The sequence below is a fragment of the Eubalaena glacialis genome, chromosome 18 (assembly GCF_028564815.1).
Source record: "Eubalaena glacialis isolate mEubGla1 chromosome 18, mEubGla1.1.hap2.+ XY, whole genome shotgun sequence".
Taxonomy (NCBI): Eukaryota; Metazoa; Chordata; class Mammalia; order Artiodactyla; family Balaenidae; genus Eubalaena; species Eubalaena glacialis.
In genome coordinates, this window is record NC_083733.1 from 55,554,194 (window position 1) to 55,579,250 (window position 25,057).

The 25,057-nt window shown below is 55.4% G+C and overlaps 1 protein-coding gene across 8 annotated transcripts in view; it reads left to right on the top strand.

Annotated features, from left to right (window-relative positions):
- Window positions 1–24,228, top strand: part of SIPA1L3 (signal induced proliferation associated 1 like 3) — a 236,803-nt gene extending 212,575 nt beyond the window's left edge. For 5 of the 8 annotated variants that reach the window (XM_061174276.1, XM_061174280.1, XM_061174277.1 and 2 more), the window contains 6 exons: window positions 9,623–9,788; window positions 10,649–10,892; window positions 15,626–15,769; window positions 18,739–18,874; window positions 20,596–20,677; window positions 21,952–24,228. In XM_061174276.1, coding sequence (XP_061030259.1) covers window positions 9,623–9,788; window positions 10,649–10,892; window positions 15,626–15,769; window positions 18,739–18,874; window positions 20,596–20,677; window positions 21,952–22,095 — 916 coding nt within the window. In that variant the 3' untranslated portion in view covers window positions 22,096–24,228. The other 3 variants (XM_061174283.1, XM_061174282.1, XM_061174284.1) reach the window with 3 other exon arrangements.
- The last annotated feature ends 829 nt before the right edge of the window (window positions 24,229–25,057 follow it).

Sequence of the window (25,057 nt, forward strand, 5' to 3'; positions counted from 1 at the left end):
CAGCAGCTGCACAGACCCGGAGGCAGGAGCATGCTCGGTCTGCTGGAGGAAGGCCAGTGTGGCTGGGATCACGTGAGCACGTGAGGTCAGAGAGGCGATGGACACAGACCAGGAGGGTCTTGTGGGCCCCACATAAGGGCCTGGGCGTCTGCTGTGAGTGAGGGGGAGCCGCGGGAGGATCTGGAACAGAGGAGGGACATGACCTAAATTGGGTGTCCACAGGGTCCCTGTGGCTGCGTGTGGAGCACGGCCTGCGAGGGGCAGGGAGACCAGCGGGGCGCTGCTGCAATGGTCCAGGCAGGAGACGAGGGGCCTGGAGCAGGATGGAGGCCAGGGAGGGTCAAGGGGGCAGTTTCGGGATAGATTCTCTGACGTGGGAGCAGGCAGGCTTTGCGGGCAGATTGGCTGTGGTGTGAGAGAGGACGAGGTTGAACATGGTCCCAGGTCTCGCAGCCTGAAGGATGGATGGACTCTCCTCGGGCTGAGATGGGGACTGAGTGGGGGAGAGGAGGAGGCAGTCGGGTAAGGAGTCTGGAGCTCGGGGGAGAGGTCAGGCTGGAGAGAGAAATTTGGGCGTTGTCAGCATAAAGGCACGAGGCTGGAGAGGAAGGGAGGTGTAGGACTCAGCCTGAGACCCCTCAGTGTTCATACGAGGAGGAGCCCGGGGTGACAACTGTGAGCCATCAGCGGGACGAGCCCGGGAACTGAGCGTCGGTTGAGCCTCACGGAGGTGACTGGAGGATCAGAGAAGGGAGAGAAGGGCAGGGCAGAACAGGAGGCAGCTGGTTTGGGGCATTTTGCTGCAAAGCAAGAGAGAGAGGAGAGGAGTCATCAGTTAAGAAAGGGTTTTTGTGTTTCTAAGTTAGAACATGATGATGATACCAAACATTTATCGAGCACTCACTGTGTGCCAGTCTCAGTTCCGAGCTCTCGTCCGTGAATTTATTCACCGAATCCTCCTCAACAACAGCTCCGTGAGGTGGACCTGTTATTCTTCCAGTTTTACTGATGAGGCACCTGAGGCCCAGAGGCTCAGAGCTGGGAAGGGATGGAGCTTGGATCAGAGCCTAGGAAGCTCGGTCCAAGGCTCCTCTTCAGTTGGGTTTGGGGGGGGTCTGCCCTTCTCCATCCTGTTCTCGGTGATGTCCTCTTTCATGACCTGGTTGGGGCCGTTCAGATGTGTGCTGACACAGAGCTCCTAAGGAGAGAGGTGTCAGGAGACAGAAACGGGATCCCTGGAGATGTGGGCAGGGAAGCAAGCTGAGAATCCAGTTCACGCACCTCACTAACAGCTGGGGGCACCCGGAAAACTAGATTTGGATCCTTCGCTCCCCTGATTAAAACCTCCAGTGTCTTGCCCCGCTCCCAGGATTAATGATAAAGGCTCACATTTACAGAGCACATATATCGTACCAGGCACTAGGGCAGCGTGTGCTTTGCCCAAAATCCCACCTGGACCCTGCATGACCAGCCCTGTCACCCCTCTGCCCTCATCCCCTCCCACTCTCGCCTGCACTCACTCCACTCCAGCCACCTGGCCTCTTCCCACTCCTCAGACTTGCCAAGTACAGGCTGACCTCAGGGCCATTGCACTGGCTCTCTCCGGTCCCTGGAATGCTCTTCCCCCACATCTTGTGGCTGTCTCGGGGAGGAGAGGGGTTTGGTCCAATGCCACCTCCTCAGACGGGCCTTCCCAGCCTTCTGTAGCCCCTGCTGTCATTCTATCACTGGTCTCTGTTCCACTGCTCATTTCTCCCACTGGAAAGAAGGTGACTCTGTCTTGACTTGTAGCCACCTGGCACTGTGTGGGTGCTCCGTCAGTGAATGGAAGGTATGAGCCTCACATCTCACTTCATTCTCACTATAACCCCCAAAATACAGTAAGGCTCCCACTTTTCAGGGTGGCCAGAGGGTCAGGCCCTGTTGACCCCACTGTGCTCCATGAGGGCAGCTGCTCTGGCCTTCCCCGGCGTGTGTGCTGTTCCTCCTGCCCGGGTCCCCCCCAGCCCACCTGGCTCACTGCTGCCCATCTGTAGTTTGCTAGGGCTGCCATAACAAAGTACCGCAGACCAAGTGGCTCAACAGCAGAAATGTATTTTCTCAGAGTTCTGGAGGCTGGAAGTCGGAGTCAGGGTGTCAGCAGGGTTGGTTCCCTCTGCGGGCTGTGAGGAAGGCTCTGTTCCACGCCTCTCTCCCAGCTTCTGGTTGACTTGCTGGCAATCTGTGGGATTCCTAGGCGTGTAGGTGCATCACCCCAACCCCTGCCTTCATCTTCACATGGCCTTCTCCCTGTGCGTGTCTCTGTGTTCACATTTCCTCTTTTTATAAGGACACCAGTCATTAGATTAGGGTCGATCCTAATTGCCTCATTTCACCTTGATGACCTCTGTAAAGACCCTATTTCCAAATCAGGTCACCTTCTGAGACACTAGGGGTTAGGACTTCAACATCTCTTTGCTTGGGGGACCCGTAACACCACCCCTCAGGTCTCAACACAGACACGCCGTCCTCGGAGAAGCTCTCCCATCCCCCACACCAGGCTTATCCCTCCCACTGACCCCACGCTTCTTCCCTTCCTCAGCCTCTGTCCCAGGGCACATCAGGCATTCGTTTCCTAGAGACTTGCTTCCTCCCTGTCGGCCCACTGGACTGAGGGTTCTGGGAGAGCAGAGACACCCGAGCCCCATCCAGGGCCCAGCACATACATAGTAGGCACTCAGAAAACATACCTGGATATGTGACAACCGTAAACAAACAGCAGCCCCCCTTTTCCCAACGTAAAATCCAAAGAAGGCTTTTTACATATGTATTACGTGTGTTGTGTAAACATGTAAACTAAATATATAAAATACTGGGGGACACAAAATAGTTTCATGGTTTCTTATGTTTATTAATTTAGTTACAGATACATTTTTAAAATCACATGCATAAAATAACATGTTAATTTAGAATTCATGCTTTTGTCCACACACTCCCATTTCGGAAAGCTGTTTTATTCAAACTCTCCCTGAGCATTTTGGAGACAATATCTTTGTCATTTAAAGACACTTCTGAGTCACCTAATCTAGTTTTCCAGGAAACATTGTCTTTACTTCCAGCTAAATTATTTGAGGCTAAAATGTTTTTTTTTTTTAATCTGTAATTCTGTTGCTGAAATTTTATCCCAAGGCACAAGAACTCATTTGCATAACTTATTTACTTGCATTTACTGATACCTCCCCTGCCAAGTACTATCATAAGCCGTGTACCTACTTTAACTCATTTAATCTTCACTACAGAACAATGAGGTATAGGTACTTTGTATCCCATTTTCCAGATAAGAAAAATCGAGGTACAGAACGGTTAAGTCACTTGCCCAAATTCACTGTTAGTTAAGGTCAACAACTGCAAATATTATGGTTGTTGGTTTTGTAATTTGTCCCCACAGGTCACCACATATTATGAGATTATCCCCAAAGGAGTAATTACCAAATCTGCCTCCTTTCTCATTGATTCTGGTCAGGGACCTCTAATGCATCCCCAGAGGAATGATAAATGGCTGCGGCCGACACAGGGGGCGCTGCCTTTCAGCCAGGCTGCTGGCTAGGGCTGTACCAACCTGGCCCCATTGATCCTGCCGGCGACTTCCAGAGGAAGAGACCGAGGCACAGCCAGAAGTGCGTAGCCCAGGTCACCCAGCTGCAAGTGGCAGAACCAGGATTCACGCCCAGAAAGATAACTAACAGAGCATCTCGTCTTGGGAGAGACTCAGGGAAGACGTGCATCCAAGGCAGTGACGCACATTTTCTGAGGACTGACTTCTTGGATTTGGGCGCGTGGTCTGTTAAACGAAAGACAGAGTGAGCTGGTGAAGGACAGAGGGGACACTGAGGGGACCGAGAGCACCTGCCACGGAAGGTCCCTCACCTCGGCCCCTCTGCTGCAGGCCCCGGTCAACTCTGTGGGACGGGCCAGCAGCTCTGCCTTGGGAGATGGCCGGACAGCCCCGTTTTGACCGCTTTGTCCCAAGACGCTGAATTTACTGGACTGCCTTCTCCCGACCAGTAGAGGAGCAGAACAGCATGGGGGTCGGGGTGGGACTCCCTCATCGGCTGCTTACCCCCTCCTTAACCCCTCAGTTTCCCTCTCTTTAAACTGGCCTGACGGTCCTCCCTACCTCCCAGTTGTGAGGATTTCCTGAGTTAATCCATGTGAGGACCCCAGCACCGAGGTTGAGCTGCACAGGGCTTAGCGGTGAGGGACGACTAGGCCGATGGGTTGCCAGGCTGGAGCCCGCGGAGCAGGAGGCAGAACCAGCGGCCCTGCGTCCTCAGCCGTCCTGGGCACCTCCTCCCCGCCAGGCTGGTCTCAGCCCAACTGAAAGGCTGGCGTGTTGCTGCCCTGCTGGCCCCCGTCCCTGCTGGCAGGCCCAGTGAGGAGGGGCAGGCCCTAGGAAACAGCCTGTTTGTTGCCTTAAGGTGGAGTGGTGGTTGGGAGGCTAAGCCCCCAGGTCACGCCTGAGGACCCAGGCCCCAAACGTCCTCATCCTTAAGAAGGGCAGCCCTGGGACTTCCCTGATGACACAGTGGTTAAGAATCCACCTGCCAGTGCAGGGGACACGGGTTCGATCTCTGGTCCGGGAAGATCCCACATGCCGCGGAGCAGCTAAGCCCGTGCGCCACAACTACTGAGCCCGCGTGCCACAACTCCTGAAGCCTGCACGCCTAGAGGCCATGCTCTGCAACAAGAGAAGCCACCGCAATGAGAAGCCCGCACACTGCAGCAAAGAGTAGCCCCCGCTGGCCACAACTAGAGAAAGCCCGTGCGCAGCAACGAAGACCCAACACAGCCAAAAATAAATAAATTAATTAATTAATTAATTAATTTAAAAAAAAAAAAGAAGGGCAGCCCTGCGTCATGTAGGGCCACTGAGGGGATGAGATGAAGTAATGTGTGTGAAGGGCAGCCTGGGGCCTGGGAGAGAGTGAGCGCTCGGGAGGTGAGCTTTGCTGCTGCTGCAGTTACCACCGCTGCAGTCACGAGCAGTCCGCCGAGTCAAGCCCCCAATCCGACTCCGCTGTCACCATTTCAGAACGGTGCTCTCGGAGCATCAGTGCTCCACCAGTAGAGCGAGGTGATGGAGGTGATGGCCGTGAGAAAGGAATGTAGCCCCGTGGGACACACCGGCCCCAGGGTGAGGGCCCGCATCCCCCAGAGCCGCCGTCACCGCGTTCCATGCACACTCGGCGCTGTGTTCGTCGTGAGCAAATCTCGGGCGGCTCAGCGCGTCTGGCAGGTGTGGGTTCTGAGTGTCCTCAGCTCACTGCGCCTCGGTCCCCCAGCCTCGAAAGGGGAAGACAGGAGTGCCTGCCTCCCAGAGGTGGCGTGAGGAGGCAGTGAGGCATGGGGAAGTGCCCGGTCAGCGTTGGCTGGGCTGACAGGCACTGGCATCTAGTGGTTGACACCTGGCTTTCGGGCTCCCTCCTTCCTCGCGTTAAGGGGCCCTGGGGAAGTGCACGCCCGTGCACCACAACTACTGAGCCTGTGCTCTAGAGCCTGCAAGCCTGAGCCAGCACGCCACAACTACTGAAGCCCACATGCCCTAGAGCCCGCGTGCCACAACTACTGAGCCCACATGCTGCAACTACTGAAGCCTGTGTGCTCTGGGGCCTGCGCACCACAACGAAGAGTAGCCCCCATTCGCCACAGCTAGAGAAAGCCTGTGCGCAGCAACAAAGACCCAACGTAGCCAAAAATAAATTAAAAAAAAAAAAAGAAAATACATTGGAAAATTCTTTCAGAAGAAAGCGAGTAAGGGCAAAAATGATCAGTTTGACTCTCCAAACTGAATTTCATCATACTTTTTCTCTTTAGACATGTCCCAGCAGCCCACTAACAGTGTCAGCCATGTGGAACTTGCAGTGGATAGATAGGTGTGGAGTTGAGGGTCGGGGGGAAGGTTCTAGCAGGATTTCTTCCAGTGAACCAGCCTTCCGCTGTAGAATTAGGAGTCCTGGAGGTCCTGGGAGCTGGGAAGGCAATTTAGCAAATGAACCCAAACAGAGCAGGGAAGGAATAGTTGTGTCCTTTTGGCTTGACTTTTTAAAGTATAGAGAGTAAAGTATCTCTATACTTTTTCCTGTTTTATAAAAGTCATTTAAGCTTGTTGGAAAAAGAAAGGAGAGAGTAAGGAAGGTTGGAAGGAAGGAAGAAGATGGGTAGGGAGGTTGGCTGGTTGGTTGGAAGGAAGGTTGGTTGCATGTGATACACATTTAACAACTAATTTGGAGTGCCTGCAATGTGGCAGGTCTTGTTCCCAACGCTGGACATAGAATACAGAAGGCTCTGAGTCAGGTGGGAGGAGTGGAACCACAAACACAAGCACACAGGACAAATCATCATGAGATGGAGACAGTGAAGAAGTAGCACAGGATTGCGTGTTGGAACTCACCTGGGCTGGGAGGGAGCACCAGAAGGTCAAGTGGCCAGGGGAGGTGAGAAGGTGACAGTTGAGCCAAGCTGGATGGATGAGAAGCTGCCATTCACGGGGAATGCTGGGGAGGGCGCTCTAGGCAGACAGAACAGCCAGTGCAAAGGCCCTGAGGCAGGAACATGCCTGGCATGTTTAAGGAACCTTGGGAAGCCTGTGTGGGAGAAGATGAGGGCTGAGACCGGGCAGGACAGATTGTTTCGGACCTCGTGGGCTGTGGTGAGGAACATTTTTAGAAAGTGAATCCCCACATATCCACCTTTGGAGCTGAGACTTTGGTAAACTTCAGTATACCAAGCTAAGCAGTGTGTGAGTTTTGTTTTCTAAAAATGATTTCGCACCATAAGTACCACTTCTTTATTCCCATGACGCATATCTGGGCGAACCTCTTCCCATGTCATGTGGACCAACTGCTCTTCAGCAGCTAGATAGTATTATTCTGTGATGCCACTGTCCCTCCCTGTGGGGCCTCGCCCTTCCCCTGCTGGCCAATTCTGTTTGCTCCATAGACAGGATCCCATGAAGTGTCCCCGCACACCTGGCACACATGGGTCCCCGTACACCTGGCACATTAAAGGACACACTCCCAGATGGAGAACTCCCAGGGTAGAGAAAGTGCACATTTTAAAGTTTTCAGCAGGTCATTTTACACCCCTTGCAGAGGGGAGCCTCGGGGACGGCGCCACTTTATTGCGGTGGATGAGCTGGAGGCCCGGCCTGTTCCCTCACCAGGTTGATGGGCTCAGGCGTGCCCTGCGCTGAGTCACATACTCCCCTTGTGCAGAGGATTCTGGGAAATGGCAAAATCAAAAGGGAAGAGGGAGGGGTGAATCCCCTTCCAGCTCCCAAGGGAGCAACATGTACTCTGGGCTGCATACGTCTCTTTCTCTCTTTGTGTCTCTATTTCTCTCTTTTGGATAGAACGCTTTTCCTTTGCCCAAAGAGCATACTTCCCTAATAATGACAGAGCCAGAATTACCCTAGACCTGGAATTCTCATTTGAGAAGGAATACGACCTAACAAGAAAAAACTTACTACCTTTTCTTCCTTCCTTTGTTAAAATCCCAAGGCTGGCAGCTGAGAAAATGAGAAAAAACGTAGACTTCAATACCCTCAAGAGCCCAAGATATCTTATTTCTTCCTGGGTTCAAGGATTCTTTTTCTTTCTTGAGTTACAAAATGATGAAGTCTAGGTGTCAGCTCTAGTTTTTATATTATTATTGTTATAACACATGATTATAGCAAAATAAATTCAGACAGTTCAGAAGGGTGTTGTATCAGATGAAAAGTAAAAATCTCATTTTTCCACCGCCTAATAAGACTCCTACTTCCCAGAGGTAATTGTTCATAATTGCTTCCAGAATTTTTTTTCAGCATATAAAAGCATATTATTAAACCAAATGTGATTATGTTCCACATACTGTACAGCTTTCATATGCCATCTCTATGGTACAAACGTGACAGCCAAGCGTGATCGTGACACCATGGGCTCTGAGGCCTGGTGGCCTTGGCTGGCATCCTGGCTCCTCCATTCATAGGCTGTGTGACTTTGGACAGTTACTTTATCTCTCTGTGCCTCAGTTTCCCACCTGTAAAATGGAGATGCTAGTAATAGTGGCTCCCAGGGAGGGCTGCTGTGCAGATTTCACAGATTCGCACACATGGAGCCCTCGGGCTGGTGGATCATGCCTGGTGCTGTGCTCCTCTTAGCTGTCGTTATTTCTTTCCTGGGGAGTGGCAGCACCTCAGGTGAGGGGTCTAGTTTTCACAGGGGAAGTAAAACCTGATCCCAAAGGCTGGGCCGGAATCAGAAGGCAAGAGGAGATCTCTAGGGAAGTCCCAGGAGTGGAGGACACAGAGCCCCCAGGAGCCAGCCTTGGCCAGGAGAGGGCCTGGGAGCCGGGGATGACGGCCTGCGGAGCCAGCGGAGGGGATTAGGAGCGGCAGGAGAGGACCATGTGCAGCTCAGGGCGCCGGGCAGCCTCAGGTGAACAGTTACAAGAGCAGCTCTCATTTCCCCATTGTCTGTTCTGTGAGGTGCTCGCCAAGCGCTTTGCAGCAAACCCCAAAATGCTGTGAGGTCAGCGTATTTTCCAGATGAGCAAACCAAGGATCAGAGAGGTGGTGTGACTTGCCCAGGGTCCCACAGCAGGAACAGGTGCAGGTACCTCATGTCTGGATCCTCCCAGCCACCCCGTGACGCGTGAGCTGTCTTACCCCATGTGGTGGATGAGGAAACCAAAGTTAGGGAGATCTGGTGCCAGGCCCTGGAGCACTCAGGCCAGGGGTCTGCTGCCTTTGGCCCTGTACTTGCCCAAAGGGACTGATCCCTTTGGGGGATTCTCCCTCTGTGGGACCCCATCCCTCTTCTGTGGTTGGAACCCCTGGTCCAGGCCACCCCAGTCTCCCACCTGAACAACTGCCTCCCTTCCTCACTGTCTCCCTGCTTCCATGAGGGTCACTTTTCTGTCTGAGACCCTTCTAAAATGCACATCAGGACCTAGCACTCAACAGATCAGAGGCTCCCTAGATGCAACCCCAAGTCCCCTCTGTGGCTCATAAGTTCCAGAACATCTGCCCCAGCGCCTCCCAGGCCTCACCTCCTCCCCCTCAGCTACTCATCCCCGCCACTCCGCAGACTCACCGAGCCTGTTCCCACCTCACAGCCCAACACTTGCTGTTCCCTCTGCCCTGTGTCCTCTTCTACAATACCAGGTGGATTCCTGCCTTCCTCTCTCCAAGTTTCCTCTCCGATGTCATCCCCTCAGAAAAGCCAGCCTCCATCCCCAGCGATCCCTATCCATTTGCTCTTCAGAATACCTCTCTCTACCTCACATTATGGGGTCTCTGTCTTTGTTCATTTATTCATTGTCAGTCTCTCTGACTGGAGTCAGCTTCACATTCACCGCTGTATCCCCCCCTCCCCCCGCCGAGAACACGCATGGCACAGGGTGGGTTCCCAGGCAACATCTGTGGGATGAGCGAGGGGAGAGAATAAACCAAGTCTCTCCTCTGTCCCACTTTCACCAGATGTTGTGGAGAAGCTGCGGTCACTCGCCCAGTGGCGGCCAGCCTTCCTGGGTCAGGACAACCTTGAGAAGCAGCTTGAGCCTCCCGAGACCCCTCTGACCTTGACCATGACCCTCATTCCAGGCAGGTGGACAGCAACACCAAAAACGTCTTTGGGCAGCCGCGGTTGAGGGCCTCCCTCCGAGACCTCCGCTCTCCCCGGAAGAACTACAAGTCCACCATCGAGGACGACCTGAAGAAACTCATCATCATGGACAACCTGGCACCCGAGCAGGAGAGAGACGCCAGAGTACGTAGAGGCTGCCCCGCCCCTGCCCCCCCCCACACACACACACACACAATCAGACAGGCTGGTGGGGGGAGGAGGACTGCCTCTGCCTGCCCACCGCCTCTGCCCGCGGCACCTGCCGGCCTGTTTGGGTGTGTGGCTCCGCAGCCAGGAGTCAGGACGTCGAGCTGGTCAGGCAGGATCACAGCGTGAGCCAGCCTGGCAGGCTTGCAGGGGATTTATCCCCACCGTAGCTCAGGCGACTGGACCGGGATGCTCTTACTGGCTCTCACGTCCTTCTCGTGGAGCCCAGGGTGGAAGCAGCCCCCACCACCCCCGGACCACAGGACCAGGAGTGCAGGAGCGGGGCCCAGGGGGCATTTAGGCTCTTGTGACCCAGGGGTGGGGGGAGGCCAAAACAGCAGGCGTCCTCAGTCCCTTCACACATCCCCTGCTTCTTTTCCCTCTTGTCCCTGCCTCCCTCTTGTTGGCTGCGAGCTCTCTTGTGGGGACCTGGGTGGCAGCAGTCTCTCCAGGGTTCTCTCCCACCAGCCTGAGCTCTGGGGGAAGCCAGCACTCTGTCCCGCGTGGTCCCCACCAATGACTGGCTCTCAAGCTCCAGCTTGGGTCACTCTGCCTTCCCTGACCTCACCTGGAGCTGGAGGGTGGGGTCGGCCCTCCAGAATAAGGTGGGTTGCAGAGGGGGGAGGAGGAATCCCCAGGAGAAAATTGGAGTACGTTGACCAAAAAGGGAGCAGAAATGGATGCTGGTTGGGTGAAGACCGCAGACGTCCAGGACGGGAAGAAGCCTCTGAGGACGGCGACCCTGGGCCTGGCCGTGACCACGCCTGGCGTCCCGCCTCCCATCCCTGTCTTGGCAGCAGTCGCCACAGAAGAGCCTGCAGCGGACGCTGTCGGACGAGAGCCTGTGCAGCGGGCGTCGGGAGCCCAGCTTTGCCAACCCTGCCGGCCTGGAGCCGGGCCTGCCCAGCGACGTGCTCTTCACCAGCACCTGCGCCTTCCCCTCCAGCACGCTGCCCGCCCGCCGCCAGCACCAGCACGCCCACCCGCCCGGCGGCCCCAGCACCATCCCTGCCACCGGCAACGGCTTCCCGGAGAAGAAATGTGAGCCCGGGCACCCAGGAGCTGGTTGGGGGTGAAGGGGTGGGAAGCAGGGGGCACGAGCACGCAGATCACTTAGAGGTCAAAGACTGGGGGTCATCAGTGTCAGAGTCAGCTGACGGAGGGAACCGAAGTGCACGGGAGCTTCAGGGGGCCCTGATGATTGAGCACCGGGTGTCACCCACAGAGCAAGGGGTTGTTGCCCAAGCATCAGGGGTCTCCTGGGGGTCACCTAGGAATGGGGGCACCCAAGGATTGGGGTCATCTGAGACCAGAGAGAGGGCGTTAGTCTCTCTAGGTGTCTCCAGACTGGAGAGCTCATCCCTAGGGTCCTGAGGATCGAGGGTTTCTATTAGCTGCCCCCCTTCCCCAGCTCCGTGTTCCAGCACCAAGCAAATCGCCTCGTGAATATTTATTTATGTAAGTGACATAAATAAATATCCCCCAGGCCTGCCACCTCTTGAAGGGAAGGGGGTACAGGGGTGTGACCAGCATCAGCAAATAATTAGTGAAGGGGGCGCTGTGCACACGGCCCCCATCAAAAAGCTGTGCACTGGCTGGGGTTGGCCGTGCCTTCAGCCCACCCTGTAATCCCTTATCCACAACCCCAAAGGCTCTGAAACTGAAAGGCAAAGCAGAAGTTTGGGCCAAGCTCACTGGGCAGCAGTGCTCGACCTGCATGGATGTGAGGCTGTTTATGGTCCTTCTTTACCCCACTTGGTGTGAACGATCAGTTGCTTCGTTGAGGAGTGCTAGTGTGTTGAATAGGGGTACTGCTGACCTTTCTGGGTGTGTATGTATTTATAGCGCATCGTGCTTTATCAAATCCCAACAAATCTTGACTTCAGAGATGTGTCCACCCCAAGGGTTTCAGCTGAGGGCCTGTGCCCTGTAGCATCTAGATGGAACCCTTTTGTACATTGCAGGGGATGGGTTGGAGGAGGCTCTGGGACTTTTTTGAGGGGTTCTATCTCCCCCCTTAAAATTCTTCCATGGCTCCCCATTAACCTAGTATCTGGGTCCATACTCCTTGCCCTGGTGTTTTTGGGCTCCCACCATGGGGCCCCACCTCAGTCCCTCCACTTCACAGTACCCTCCCTTGGATCCTTCTGTCCCCCACTCTCTCGCCTCAGGGCATTCCACATGGCTGGTCCCTCTGCTGGCCATGCTCTTCCCCTAACCCGGTTCTTGATACCTAACTCCTGCTTCTCCTTTAGGACTTTGCTCAGTTATTGCTCTGGAGGCCTCCCTTAAGCTCCAGCCTGGGTCATCCCTCCTGTCTTAAACTCCAGAGCACCCGGCCTGCCCCTCCATTGCCTTCGTTCCACAGATGTTTCTTGAACACCTCCTCTGGGCGGGGCTCTGCTCTAGGCACTAGGCACACAGCGGGAGCACGTCAGAGCAGCCCTGCCCTTGTGGGGCTGAGCTTCATGGCAGTTCCTCTTGCTTCCCTCAGCTTCACTCTGTGTCTCCTTCATTTGCATCTTGCCTATACTGCCCTGTCTGTGCTGAAGGCAGGGCCTGGCACATAGTAGGCATTTGACACGTCGTGAGGAGAAGGCGAGAGAGGGGCCAGGGCAGGGGTAATATGCACAGAGATCACAGACCCACACAAGGCAGACAGAATGCCCCTGACTAGCTCTGCCTCATCCTTTCAGTCTCAACTAAGATGCCGCTGCCAGGACTTCCCTGGAAGTCCAGTGATTAAGACTTCCCCTTCTAGTGCAGGGGGTGCGGGTTCGATCCCTGGTCGGGGAGCTAAAATCCCACATGCCTTTGGGCCAAAAAAAACAAAGAAATAAAACAGAGGCAATATTGTGACAAATTCAACAAAGACTTTAAAAATGGTCCGCATCAGGGACTTCCCTGGTAGCACAGTGATTAAGAATCCACCTGCCAGTGCAGGGAACACGGGTTCAACCCCTGGTCCAGGAAGATCCCACATGCCACGGAGCAACTAAGCCTGTGCGTCACAACTACTGAGTCTGCGCTCTAGAGCCCGCGAGCCACAACTACTGAGCCTGCGTGCCAAAACTACTGAAGCCCATGTGCCTAGAGCCTGTGCTTCGCAACAAGAGAAGCCACCGCAATGAGAAACCCGTGCGCCGCAACGAAGAGTAGCCCCCGCTCGCCGCAACTAGAGAAAGCCTGTGTGCAGCAACAAAGACCCAACGCAGCCAAAAATTAATTAATTAATTTTTAAAAAAATGGCCCGCATCAAAAAAAAAAAAAAGATGCCGCTGCCTCCAGGAAATCCTCCTTCCCCAACCAGGCTGCCAGGGTGAGTCAGATGCCTCCTCTGGGCCCCACAGCCCCCTGGCCTGCTCGCATCCCATCCTGCTCGCTCTGCCTTACGTTCCCATCACAGCCCCACTCACTCCGGGCTGTCACTGTGTGGGAATGAGTCTGTCTCCCCTGTTGGACTGGGGGCTCCCTAAGAGCTGGGTCCAGGGTTGTCTGGGTCCCTGTGGGGACCACAGCCCAGGGCCTTCTGTCTCATGAAGCACACACATATACCTCTCTTTGCCCGTCTGACTCCCCTGTCCCCCTGAACCACAGAGAGTCCCATATCTGGCCTCAGTGTGGCCGGGGGCCCTGGGCCTGTTCACCTCTCCACGCCTGCTCAAGAGCCCTTCCCAAGCCACGTCGGGGCTGAAGAGATGCCGTCAGCCCAGGCCTGGGTTTCACGGATGAAGGGCTCTCCATGCCAAGGAGCCTCTCACAGCAGCGCCCGCTGATAGCTTGCTTGGCTGTGGCAGCTGCTTCCGCAACCCTCACCCGCTCAGTAGTGAGATGCTAGGAGGCTGGAGATGGAGAGCATGGAGGTCAAGGTCTCGGCATCCTTCCTGCCCTCATTCATTCCCCTGTGCTTTCATTCACTGGGCAACACTTACTAGCACCACACGTCCTGAGAGCTGGATGGCTCAAGTTTGTAGCCCAGGTCCTGAAGTCACAGCTGTAACCTCTCTGTGCCTGTAAAAACAGCAAAAATAGTGCCCACTTCACTGGGTTAATCCGAGAATCAAACAAGTTCTTCATGGAAAACACTAAGCTCAATGCCTGATATGCAGTAAGCGCTGAAAAAAAACCACTAGCTGTTCATGTATTTTTCTGTTAGTGTGCTGTCACCAGGAGCGAGCGTTCTAATGTGTCATCAGTCAGGTTTGTGCCTCTGGACTAGAGAGCAGGGTTAAAATAAGATATTGACAGGGACCCTCTGAACACCAGAGCCGTGTGGGGTTGGGCTTAGAGCAGGGTCAGTGTCAAACCCCACGTGTCACACCCAAGTGCCACTACCGGCGAGCGTGAGTCTACACGCAAGGGAGCTTCCCGCTCTGAGTGTAGGCTGCCCCCTCCGCCTCACGGGGTCATAGCAGCACCTCCCTCCCGGCTAATCGGAGGTGGGACTCTGAGATGATCCCTGTAACACCCAGCATGGTGCCCGGAGAGAGGACACGCTCGTTGGGGGGGACATGGCTTTTCCTGCCTGAGTCACCTCTTGACCTCTATGCTTCACTGTCATCCTCTGTCCCCTTCCCTTTAGGGGCTGTGAGGCCTCGGTGAGCTGAGGCCGAGGGCCTAAGCCCAGCACGGGGGTCTCGCTCTATCTCTGCAGCAAATGCAGCTGTTGGCGCAGTGCTTGTGCCATCTGTCACTTCCAACACCCTGAGACTCTTTCTCTGCCCGACGTGTCATACCTGAACCGACCAGGTCTCCCCACGGTGACCCTGCCACGTCTAAACATCATCCATACGCTGAAGCGCCCCACATTGTATCTGCAGCCTGGCACTCTCTCCTCCACTCCAAAACTCACGTGGCCAGCGCCCCACAGGTGTCTGAGGCATCTCACACTCATGCCCCCAGAAACTAACTTTTGATCCCACCCCCAGCCTTCCCCATCTTGGTGCCAGCTCCAAGATCTTGAAGTCATCCTGGACCCTTCTCTGTCTCATGCCCACATCTACTCTCAGGAAAAACTATTGACTCCACCTACAAAATAGACCCAGGATCCGTCCACTTGTCCCTGCAGCCCCACCTGGTCCTGTCCGCCCTCATCTCACTCCTGGACCGTCGCCGGAGCCTCCCCACTGCCTCCCTGCTCCCTGCTCCCCCCGCCCACCGTCTGTCCCCCACACGAAGCCAGAGGGACCCTCTGGACACCTGTGACAGGTCACACTCCTTCCTGCTCAGAGCCCACCTGTGGCTCCCTGTCACCCAGGGGAAGAGAGAAAGTCCTCATCATGGCCCACAGGGCCCCACACAGCCCAGCACTGTCACCTGTGACTTCACCTCCCACTGCCCTCTGCCTCTCCTTCTGTCCCAGCCACGCGGGCCCCCTCAATGTTTCTTAAACCTCGAGGCACGTTCCTGCCTCAGGGCTTTGTCACTGGCTGTTTCAGCTGCCCAGAATGCTCTTCCCCCAGGTGCCCCCTCCCCGCCCCGCCTCCCTTCCTTCAGAGCTTTGTGCAAAGGCCATCTTCTCAGCGAGGCCTCCCCAAGCAGCCTAAAATCGTACCTACGTAAACATCCAACGCTCCTACCCCCTTACTCTGCTGGATGTTTTCCCTGGCATTTATTATCTAATAAATATAATGTACTCGTTTAATTATATGTAACAGGTATAACAGTTACATAATGTTACATAATTGTGTATGAAGTGTAACATAACGTGTTAATTTCTTTGTTTCTCCCACATCGTCACTCACCCATCTCCCCTCTCCGCTCTCCCCACCCAGCCACCATCTCAGCCTCTGAGCTCTCACTGGCCGATGGGCGGGACCGGCCCCTGCGGCGCCTGGACCCAGGGATGATGCCGCTGCCCGACACGGCTGCTGGCCTTGAGTGGTCCAGCCTCGTAAACGCAGCCAAGGCATACGAAGGTAGGCACCTTCCACCCAGCCCCGCCAGACCCCTACTCCCTTCTCTGTTCTGGAAGGATCCACGGAGGGTCTTGGGGCTTTGAAGGGGGACGCACTCGGGTTCCAGAATGAGGGGGAGCAGGGTTCACATCCTGCCCTGTCCCTTGGTCACTGTGCAGTCCTGGGCAAATGTCTTCATCTGTCTGACTCCCCCAGTTACCTTGTCTACAAAGCTGGGATGAGACTGTACCCACTGCCCGGAGCCGCGGGGGGAGCCTGTGGGTAAAACGTGTCAGGCACGGAACACGCGCTCAGCAGACAGGACTTTCTGTTATTATTACCGTGCAGAATTGCCATAATCCAAATTGTGCTTAGACATACTTTGGCTGCAAGTGGCAGAAAATCCAAATTAACAATGACTTAAACAAGGTTTTATGCAGTAAAAATTCCTGGGGTGGGCAGTCTGGGGCTGGTGTGGCGTTTCCACAAACGTATTACAGCTCAAGCCCCTTCCGCGCCTGCTCTGCCATTCCTGGGGGGCCTCACCCTCACAGTCAGGCCACTAGAGCTCTGGCCATCATGTCCAGCTCTGACCAGCGGGGGAGACATCCCCTCCCTTTGAGGACATTTCCCAAAGCCTTATACTCCTCCTACACTTGCTTCCCATTGGTCAGAGTGTCACGGCCACACCTTGTTCCGGGGCAAGCTGGGGTGTGAGGCCACGTGCGAGGCTGAAATTTGTGATGTGTTATTACCAAGAAGGGGAAAGAAAAACCATGAGGGACAGCTGGCAGTCTCTGCCACTTCTCTCCCGTGTGACCTTGGGCAAGTGGCTTTACCTTTCTAAGCCTCAGTTCCCTCATCTGTGGAACCCTGACAGACAAGAACATATTCTTCTGGCTCATTTTTCATCTTTTAGGCCACAGCTTTGCTGTCCCTCCTCCAGGAAGCCTTCCCTGATATCCCTTAGTCTGGATCAGGCACCTCCTCTGGGCTCCTATAGCCCTGACCCCTCTGCCTGTGCCCTGGCTTTCTAATGATGGCAAGACCCGGGGCTGTCTCAGTCACCACTGGGTGCCCAGCATGGGTCTGGCACAGAGCAGGATCTGTTAAACCAGACCCATACGATACACATCCTTCTTATTTTCATGTGTGAGCCAGCCCACATCTGACAGGTGGCCCTGGAGGAAGCTCCTCCCTCTTTGCTTCCATTCATTGCTTCCATCCTGTCCTGCAGCCTCTCCCCAAGCCACGGGATGAAGGCAGTCAGGCCTCTGGGGTGGGGAGGGCATGGTAGGAGGGAGAGCGACAGAGAATACAAGGCCCGGCCTCAGGGATACCCCAGCCTTACGCTCCAGAACCAGTGGGGAGTGGCTGCCAGGCAGTGGCCCAGCGCTGCTGTCCAGAGGCCTGATGAGCTCGGGGGTGGGGGGCACTTCCTGAAGGAGGTAACTCTGCAGCCACAGTGACGTTACGGAGCGTCTCCTCAGCCAGCACGTTACCACTTTACAAACATCATCTCTTCCGCTCTTCAGTCTGAGGGATGTATTCAGATCCCGTTTACGGATGAGGCGACTGAGGCTCGGCTGCCACAGTCACCGGGCCAGGTTGTACACCTTTCAGCATGCAGTGGGTCGTATGTTGGTTAAACCACGATAAGCTGTTTTTAGAAAGTAATGGAGAGGAGTGATCAGGGGAATAAAAAACCAAAGAGAGTGCAAGGGAGGGAACCAGAGTATGTTGAAAAGTGTTGAAACTGGCGACGGGTTCATGAGGACCCGTGATGCTCTTTTCTCTGCTTTGGGGCCTGTTTGAAACTGTTTATAGAAAAATATTTTCGAAGAGAAGAAATGTTGTATCCAAGATAGAAAACCACAGCTATAAAGGATGTTATTTAGAGAACTGGAGCAATTTCAAGATGACTATCTATTAGACAGTAATACCATATAAATGTTAAATTTCCTGAGTACGATGTTGTTTCATGATTATATAGGAGCATGTCTTTACTTTCTGGAGATGGGTAGTAAAGTACACAGAGATGAAGTACCAGGATGTTGGCAATTTACACTCACATGGTTAGGGAATAAAATACACACACACACACACACACAGAAAATAAGTGTGGCAAACCGTTAACAGTGGGTGGGTCTTGGGGAAGGGTATTTGGGTTTTCACTGCGCTGTTCTTTGAGCACAGAGATATAAAGAGCACAGAGATGTAGAGGAGCCCGCCTTTGCCAGGTAGCGGTGCCCTCTCCCCACAGGGCAACACGCAGCCCCACGTCTGGTTGTTCACTCCCCGCACATTCCATTGTCTGGCTGTCCTAGGGCTCACTCAGCCAGCTGCTTTTTGGATGCATCAGGACTGTCGCCAGTTCTTGCCATTGTAGAAGGATCACCTAATGGTCCCATCTGAAAATGCAGGCGCTCGGGCCCCTCCCCCAGAGCCAGTCACGTGTCTGGGGTGGGACCCGGGAATCTTTGCTTTAATGGGCAGCCCCCTGAGATTTTTTTCTCTCTTACGTATACATGATATTCTCTGTTAAGCTTTCCTTTTTGCTTTTGAAGTTTCACATTCTCAGAACTAGGATGATGAATCCCCACGTCCTCATCACCCGGCGTCAACCCCATCCACTTCTGGCCATTTTTCCCCCTACCATTTATTTATTGACGAAACCAGGTCACTTCTGCCCAGTTTGGGTGGTCACTTCCCCACGCCGCAACTTAATTTCTTTCTCTATCCCTTGTATTTTGTATAAACTGGTCATCGGGTCTGGCGGCTTGCTCAGAATCAGGACGGGTTATTGTTGTTTGTGTCCTGATTTGGTTTGGTATTTTGGCAAGAATCCATCCTAAGTGCCTGGGTGATCTCACCGGGGTGTGATTGGCAATGTCCTGGAGTTTCCAGGGAGGGGTTGGTCATTGGGGGGAGGGGGTGGTGTAAGGAGAAGCCGGGAGCCCTGCCGACCACCGCCCCCCTCTCCCCGGCAGTGCAAAGAGCCGTCTCGCTCTTCTCTCTCAACGACCCAGCTCTGAGCCCGGACATCCCGCCAGCGCACAGTCCTGTCCACAGCCACCTGAGCCTGGAGAGGGGGCCCCCGACCCCCAGGACTACCCCTACCATGAGGTGAGGTTCCCTTCCCCCACGCTGGGTGAGAGGCCCCCTTGGCAGTAGCTGGGGGAGCAACCGCCCCTCTCACCTGACAGACTTTGGACTAATCCACGTGCTGGGGCCCAGCAGGGACCAAGTCGGGGTCAGCCCTGTGATCAGCCCTCAGGATTGTTTCACTGCCAACTTGGAAAATCGCTAAGTAGTGCCCCCCAGTCTCCCCCCCGCCCCCGGGCCTCTCGTCTGCCCCCTCTGTCTGCCCGCTCCCGGCCTTCAGCCTCCCGTCTGTCTGCTCCCGGGTCTCCTCCTCTGCAGGTTCCTAAATTACGCACGTGTTCCCCTGACATTTACCTCTCACTCTTCCCCGGCAGGCCCCGTGCTGGGCTGTCTGGGGACACAGTGGTGATGGAGGCCCAAGCCCTGCCCTCACGAGGCTTCCGGGGGAGGGAGGAGGACGGGGAGGCAGGCATCTCACGTGTGTCATCTCACATGTAGTGCAGCAGATTCAACTGCACCAGCTTGGCAGAAAATAGAACTACAAAGAGGGGGAGAGGATGGAAATGGCATGTTTGCATGTCCGTGGATTTCAGTAGTGCATTTCACACTCATCTGCACACCTCACCGTGCAGGGTTCTGTATACAACAGTCGTGCACTGTACTTTATGGGCAGTTCAAGCGATTTTCGAGGGTGGTTTTGACTCTCCTTGTTTTTTGCTTCACACAGTGGCTTTAGAACTCAACCTCCACCAAAGATTGGCCCCACTATAATAGCAGAGCTGGGTGGTTACAGATGGGGCACCGCGGCAGGGGTAGGAGCAGGGTGGGTGTGGAAATGGCGGGACCTCTGGGCATGCTCCCGGACGCCTTTTGCCCTGAACTGATGACCTCCCTCCACCTGCCTCCTGTCTCCCCTTGTGGCTGCAGCTCCCCAAGATGCAGCACCAGCAGGGAGGAAAGGGTGGGAGAGGCGGGAGGGCCGAGTCCTCTCCCCTTCTTGGGCGGAGACCCCCCCCCCCGTCTCCCTCTCGTCTGCTGCAGCCCACGCGCCCCCCCCCCGACCCCGGCACCCCTACCGGGTGTGTGCGTTCCCACAGCGCCCAGTGGAGCCTTCTCGGCTGCCCGCCCTCCTCTGCAGGGGCCAGGCGGGCCCAGGCCTGGGGAATCTGCACAGAGGGGGAGCCACAGGCTGGGGTCCTGGGTGCAGAGTCCCCGCCTGAGCCTGGGTTTCCCCTCTGTCCAGTGGGGAAACCACCGTCCGCCCTGTTAGGTGAGACCTCACGCAGTACAGGGTGGGCTCTCGGTAACGGGGGGCTGTTACTGTCCGTATCGTTACTGGTCCTGTCCACCAGGCAGGCTCTCCCGTCCGTTTGCCCACTTACATGCCCCGTGTGCCGGAGCGATGCTCGGGCCTGCCGGGGGCTCGGTGGATGGGCGTGGGGGGGTGTTCTTTGTACCGTGCCGCCTGAGGTGGTCATACGTGGGGGGAGTCTCTCCCAAAAGCACACGCATGGTCCATCCTCGGGAGGAATGCACACACGGCAGGCCTGGTGCTCCCACGACCCACATCCACATCCACAGACGTGCCCTCGCCAGGTGGAGCGTGGCCTTCTCCTCCAGGCATCCCTTGGGACTCCAGCAAGAAAAGGACTCCCCAGAGCCTCAGGGACAAGAGGGAGCCTGTATCCCGGGCTCCTCCCAGCTGTGGGCCAAGAGCCTGACCCTGCCCCCTGTCTTTCCAGTGAGGAGCCACCCCTGGATCTGACGGGCAAGGTGTACCAACTGGAAGTGATGCTGAAACAGCTGCACACGGACCTCCAGAAGGTAAGGCTGCCAAGCAGCCGCTTCACGTGGCACGCACCTCCCCATTGCACTTCCCGGCCCCCCGGAGGGTGGCGGGGGACAGCGAGGCTGAGGCACCCGTCCCCACCCACACCCCATCTATTCTAGGGGAGGCCACCCAGCTTTGAATGTAGTCATGAGTGAAGAGTAGAAAGTGACAGTAGAGAAGGCTGGTAAAGCACACAGAGAAACCCTCATACCCTCTTGGAGGGAGAATAAATTGGCCCAGCCTTTTTGGAGGGCAATCGGACAATATTTGTCAAAACTGTAATTGCGTACCTTGTCGACCCAGCAGTTTCACTGTGGGAACTTGTCCAACAGAATTTCAGACACGGGCACAAAGAAACCCATGAGCAAGGATGTTCGCTGCTGCACCGCTGGTGATAAAAAATTGGAGCCAGTGCAGCTGTCCGTCAACAGGAGAATGGTTATGTAAATGACAGGACACCCGTGCAGCGAAATGTTCTGCAGCCAATTAAAGCAGTAACAGAAATCTATATATTTACTAACATACGAAAGAAGTCCGGTCACTCAAGCAGAAAATTAGGCAAGTTGCAAAACCGTTTCCTAGAACACCGTCATGCTTCAAAACGTTTAACGGCTGTGGGTCAGAGGGGTATCTAGAAGGCGACATTCCAGATTGTTCCTTGTACTTATCTCCAGGGTGTGGAAGAGTGAGGGGAAATAAGAGTGGAAGAGACTTTCACTTGTCGTTTTATATATGTTTGGGTAAAAAGCCAAAAGGTGGCCGAGTAGAACATGGGAGTCTCAAGCACAGGAGTCATAGGGGCCCAGGGTCAAATCCCACCCCACCACTTAATGCTGTGTGACCTTCCACAAGTCACTCCTGAGCATGTTACACTGTCCTGGAAGGGCAGCCCTGCATCCACATCCCAGCCCCCTACTTGCTGTGTGAGGTCTGGTCTCCTCTTCCAGGAAAATGGGGGTAACAACAGTCCCCAACCCTTGGGTGGCTGTGAGGGTGGAATGAGGTGCTCCTAATTACAGTGACGTTTGTCAGTTACTGCACGTCAGGCTGTGTTCTAAGAGCTCAACATATGTGACCTCAGGGAGACCTCTCAACTGCCCCTTTCAGAGCGGAGGAAACGGGGGCCCAGACTTGCCCGAGGTTGCTCAGCTGTTGAGAAGCAGAGCTGGGATCTGAACCCTGGCTCTAAACCATGGCCTAGCAGGGCTCGCAGGCCCCGGGGAGCCGTTCAAGGTGCGCCCGCTGATGGCAGCCCCCGCCCCCGCAGGAGAAGCAGGACAAGGCCGTGCTGCAGTCGGAGGTGGCCAGCCTGAGGCAGAACAACCAGCGGTTGCAGGAGGAGTCCCAGGCCGCCAGCGAGCAGCTACGCAAGTTCGCCGAGATCTTCTGCAGGGAAAAGAAGGAACTCTGAGGTGGAGAGGCTGCCACCTCCACCCCTCCGCCTGGGCAGACCTGGGGCTCCTGCTCTCCTCTCCTTCAGCCCGGCTTCTGGTTGCAGGTGGACCGAGCTATGCAGCCAGGGCCCCACCGCCCTCCCGTGGACACGGACACTCGGGGTGGCAGTGGGACCTGAGGGAGGCCTCACCGGGCTGTGAGCTGGGGTCCGCTCCTGGCCCTCGAGCCCCAGAGGGTGACGTGGTCTCCGGCCTCCCTCTGAGCCACCATCTGAGGTTCCTGGGGGCTGGGCCACGCCCACACTGCCCCCAGGGTCCCATCCTGCCATCCGCATCCAGCCTCTTCCTAGGACCAAGCCATTGGAAGCTGTAGGAAGGGGGTGGAGGGCAGGAGTGAGTCTCCAAACCCCACAGCTCCAGGAATCCCCAAACCGGGTTTCTTCACCACGTACAGCAGCGTCTGGGCTTATGGGGCCAAGACCCCTGCCTGAGAAATCACGGTGGGAAACCAGCACGCTCTCCCTCACGCCCGGAGAGGTGCGGGCGGCATGGAAGCGGGCCAGGGCTCTTGGTTCCTGGTGCACTGGCTCCAGAAAGCATGGACATTGCCCCCTCCCTACCCTATCCTCCAAAAAGCAACCAGGAGCACTTTCTTAGAGTTTCACTTATTTTCTTGGGGGGGTCCCAGGGTGGAGCGAGGAAACCCCAGCATCCAGAGTTAACTTCTTTGAGGGGGAAGGTATTTGCACGCTCGGGACCATTTCTCCAGTCTTTGTCTACCAGTCCCTTGACTGCCAGAGGCCACGGCACCTGGGCCCCTCCGCCTGTGAGCTGCTGACCCGGCCAGGCCCAGCGGCGGAGCCGGCACGGCCCACCCCTCCTCCTCCCTGGTTCCGTCAGCCCCGGCCCCTCCCGGGCACCAGGAGGGGCTCCACGGAGCCGTCAGGTCCGGGCCGGAGGGAGGCAGCCTCCCTCTCCTCTCCGCTTTTGTTTCCCTTTGCAAAGACCCTCGGCCCATCTCGTAGGCCCCGCAGTAGCAGCAGCAACGTCGGACACCGTCACTGTGCTCCCCGGGGAGCGCCTTGCTGTGCGAACCCCACAAGACGCTGGTTCTCTCAAGGCAATAAGGGGCAGCTTGCCAGGCAGCCAAGCCAGTGTGGTACTACGCTGTTCACCCAGGAAACAGTTTCTTTTTTTCCTTTAAAAACAAACAAACAAACAAAGAAATATATATATATATATTTATTTTTTCATGTGGAGTTGCGCCAGAACAAGTCTGTACGGCCACAGTCTGTGGATTCCCCCAACCTCAAGCTGAGGATCGAGGCGCGTCCCCCGTGGGCTGGGGACGAAGGCAGGGTGGGCAGACAGGCCGGGGGGCCCAGCTTAGAGCAGCACGCTCCGGCCGGGGGCCAGCACCCGGAGGTCCAGCCCCATCCGGAGACCCCGCCGCCTCCTCTCTGGGGCCAGAAACCTCAGGGAAGGAGGCTCTGGGGACTGACCACACAGGACACAGACGTTGAAGGAGCAAGAGAAAAGGACCCTCGTCGTGCCTCCCTGCCATCAACTTCTGGCCGCTCGGCAGCACTGCAGTCCCGCGAGAAAGGCCCTCAGGTCTGCCATCTCCTCTCCCTCACCTGTGGTTTGCGAGGGGGGCCTGCCGGGTCCTCAGCCCTGGCCAACTACTGTGATGTCTCTGCCCCTCTTCCCGGGTCCCTTTTGGGAAGGGTTCTCCAGGACCACTTACCACCCCACCCTTTCCTCAGACCTTAACCTGGGGCTCACCCCTCCCCCACCCATTTTTGTTTGTTTGTTTTTTTAAGTTGTCTCCTCATATCTTCAGATCATTTGAATCATTTTGGGGACCTAATCATGTACATCGACAAGTGTAAATTATGATTTTGAGTTTTGTTGTCTGTTATTTCTAAAGGATCTCTGCAAAGCACATCTATTTAATTTCAGTTTGGTGTTCTATCTGACGGCTGAAGATAGCAGCAGGGTTTTTTTCTTTTTTTTTTTTCATATGTTGATTTGTTTCATTTGGATTTTTTTATTCTTTATTATCTCCCCCCACCCCCCAGCCCCATCCCCGTCTTGAGATTTTCTGGCATGTTTCTGGAGGTTTTAAAGGAAATAAATGTTTCATAGAAGTGGCCTGTGTGTTCGCTAGCTGAGCAGCTGCCTGGACTCCCTGAGAAGCAGGTGTGATCCAGCGTCAGCCCCCTCCCCCTGTCCCCCTTGTCCCAAACGCCGTCACCCCCGGTGCACGCACACACCCCTGAGAACCAGGGGGCACCATTCTCTTTTTCTTGAAACCCAAGTGACAGAAATCCAACACTCAGAACGTAAGAAATTTAGTGAGAGCACGGAGTCCTAACCACTGGACCGCCGGGGAGTTCCCCCGGATGTAAGAAATTCTTAAGTTAAAAAGAGGGAGGTTTTACCTCAGAATTCATATACTTGAGGCCTAAAAGCCAGACCCGGCCCATGGAGTTGTGTTGGTTTTAAAATTAATGGTCAACTTTTTAAAATCTGGAGATGGTACAGAAAGAAAGCTGGATTTCGAGCTTCCGTAACTCTGTCCTCTGCAGCAAGACTTCGAACTGAGGGGCCCCTGCCTCCTTGAGCCGGGCTGTCACCCCAGGCCACACCCTGCCGGTGCTGGCTTATTGGCACCACACCCGCGCTTGGTGGGGGTAGGCCTCCCTCTGCCAGTCAGCTAGTCGGTGGTTTGGAGTGGAGAGCAGCCCCTGCTTCCAGGCCCCGGGGGGCTCGGGGAGAGGTGGAGGTGTCTTGGAAAGATACCGACACAGCCAGGGACCTCAGCCCCGGGCCTAGGGGCTCTTCTAGCTGGGAGCGGTCTTAAACTCCTGGCCCCTGATCTGCAGCTGCCACGGCGAAACGCTTTTCGCAGTTTGACCCGGGGATCAGGGTCAAACTTATTTTCCAAATCTCGAAATTTCATGCGAGAATCCCAAG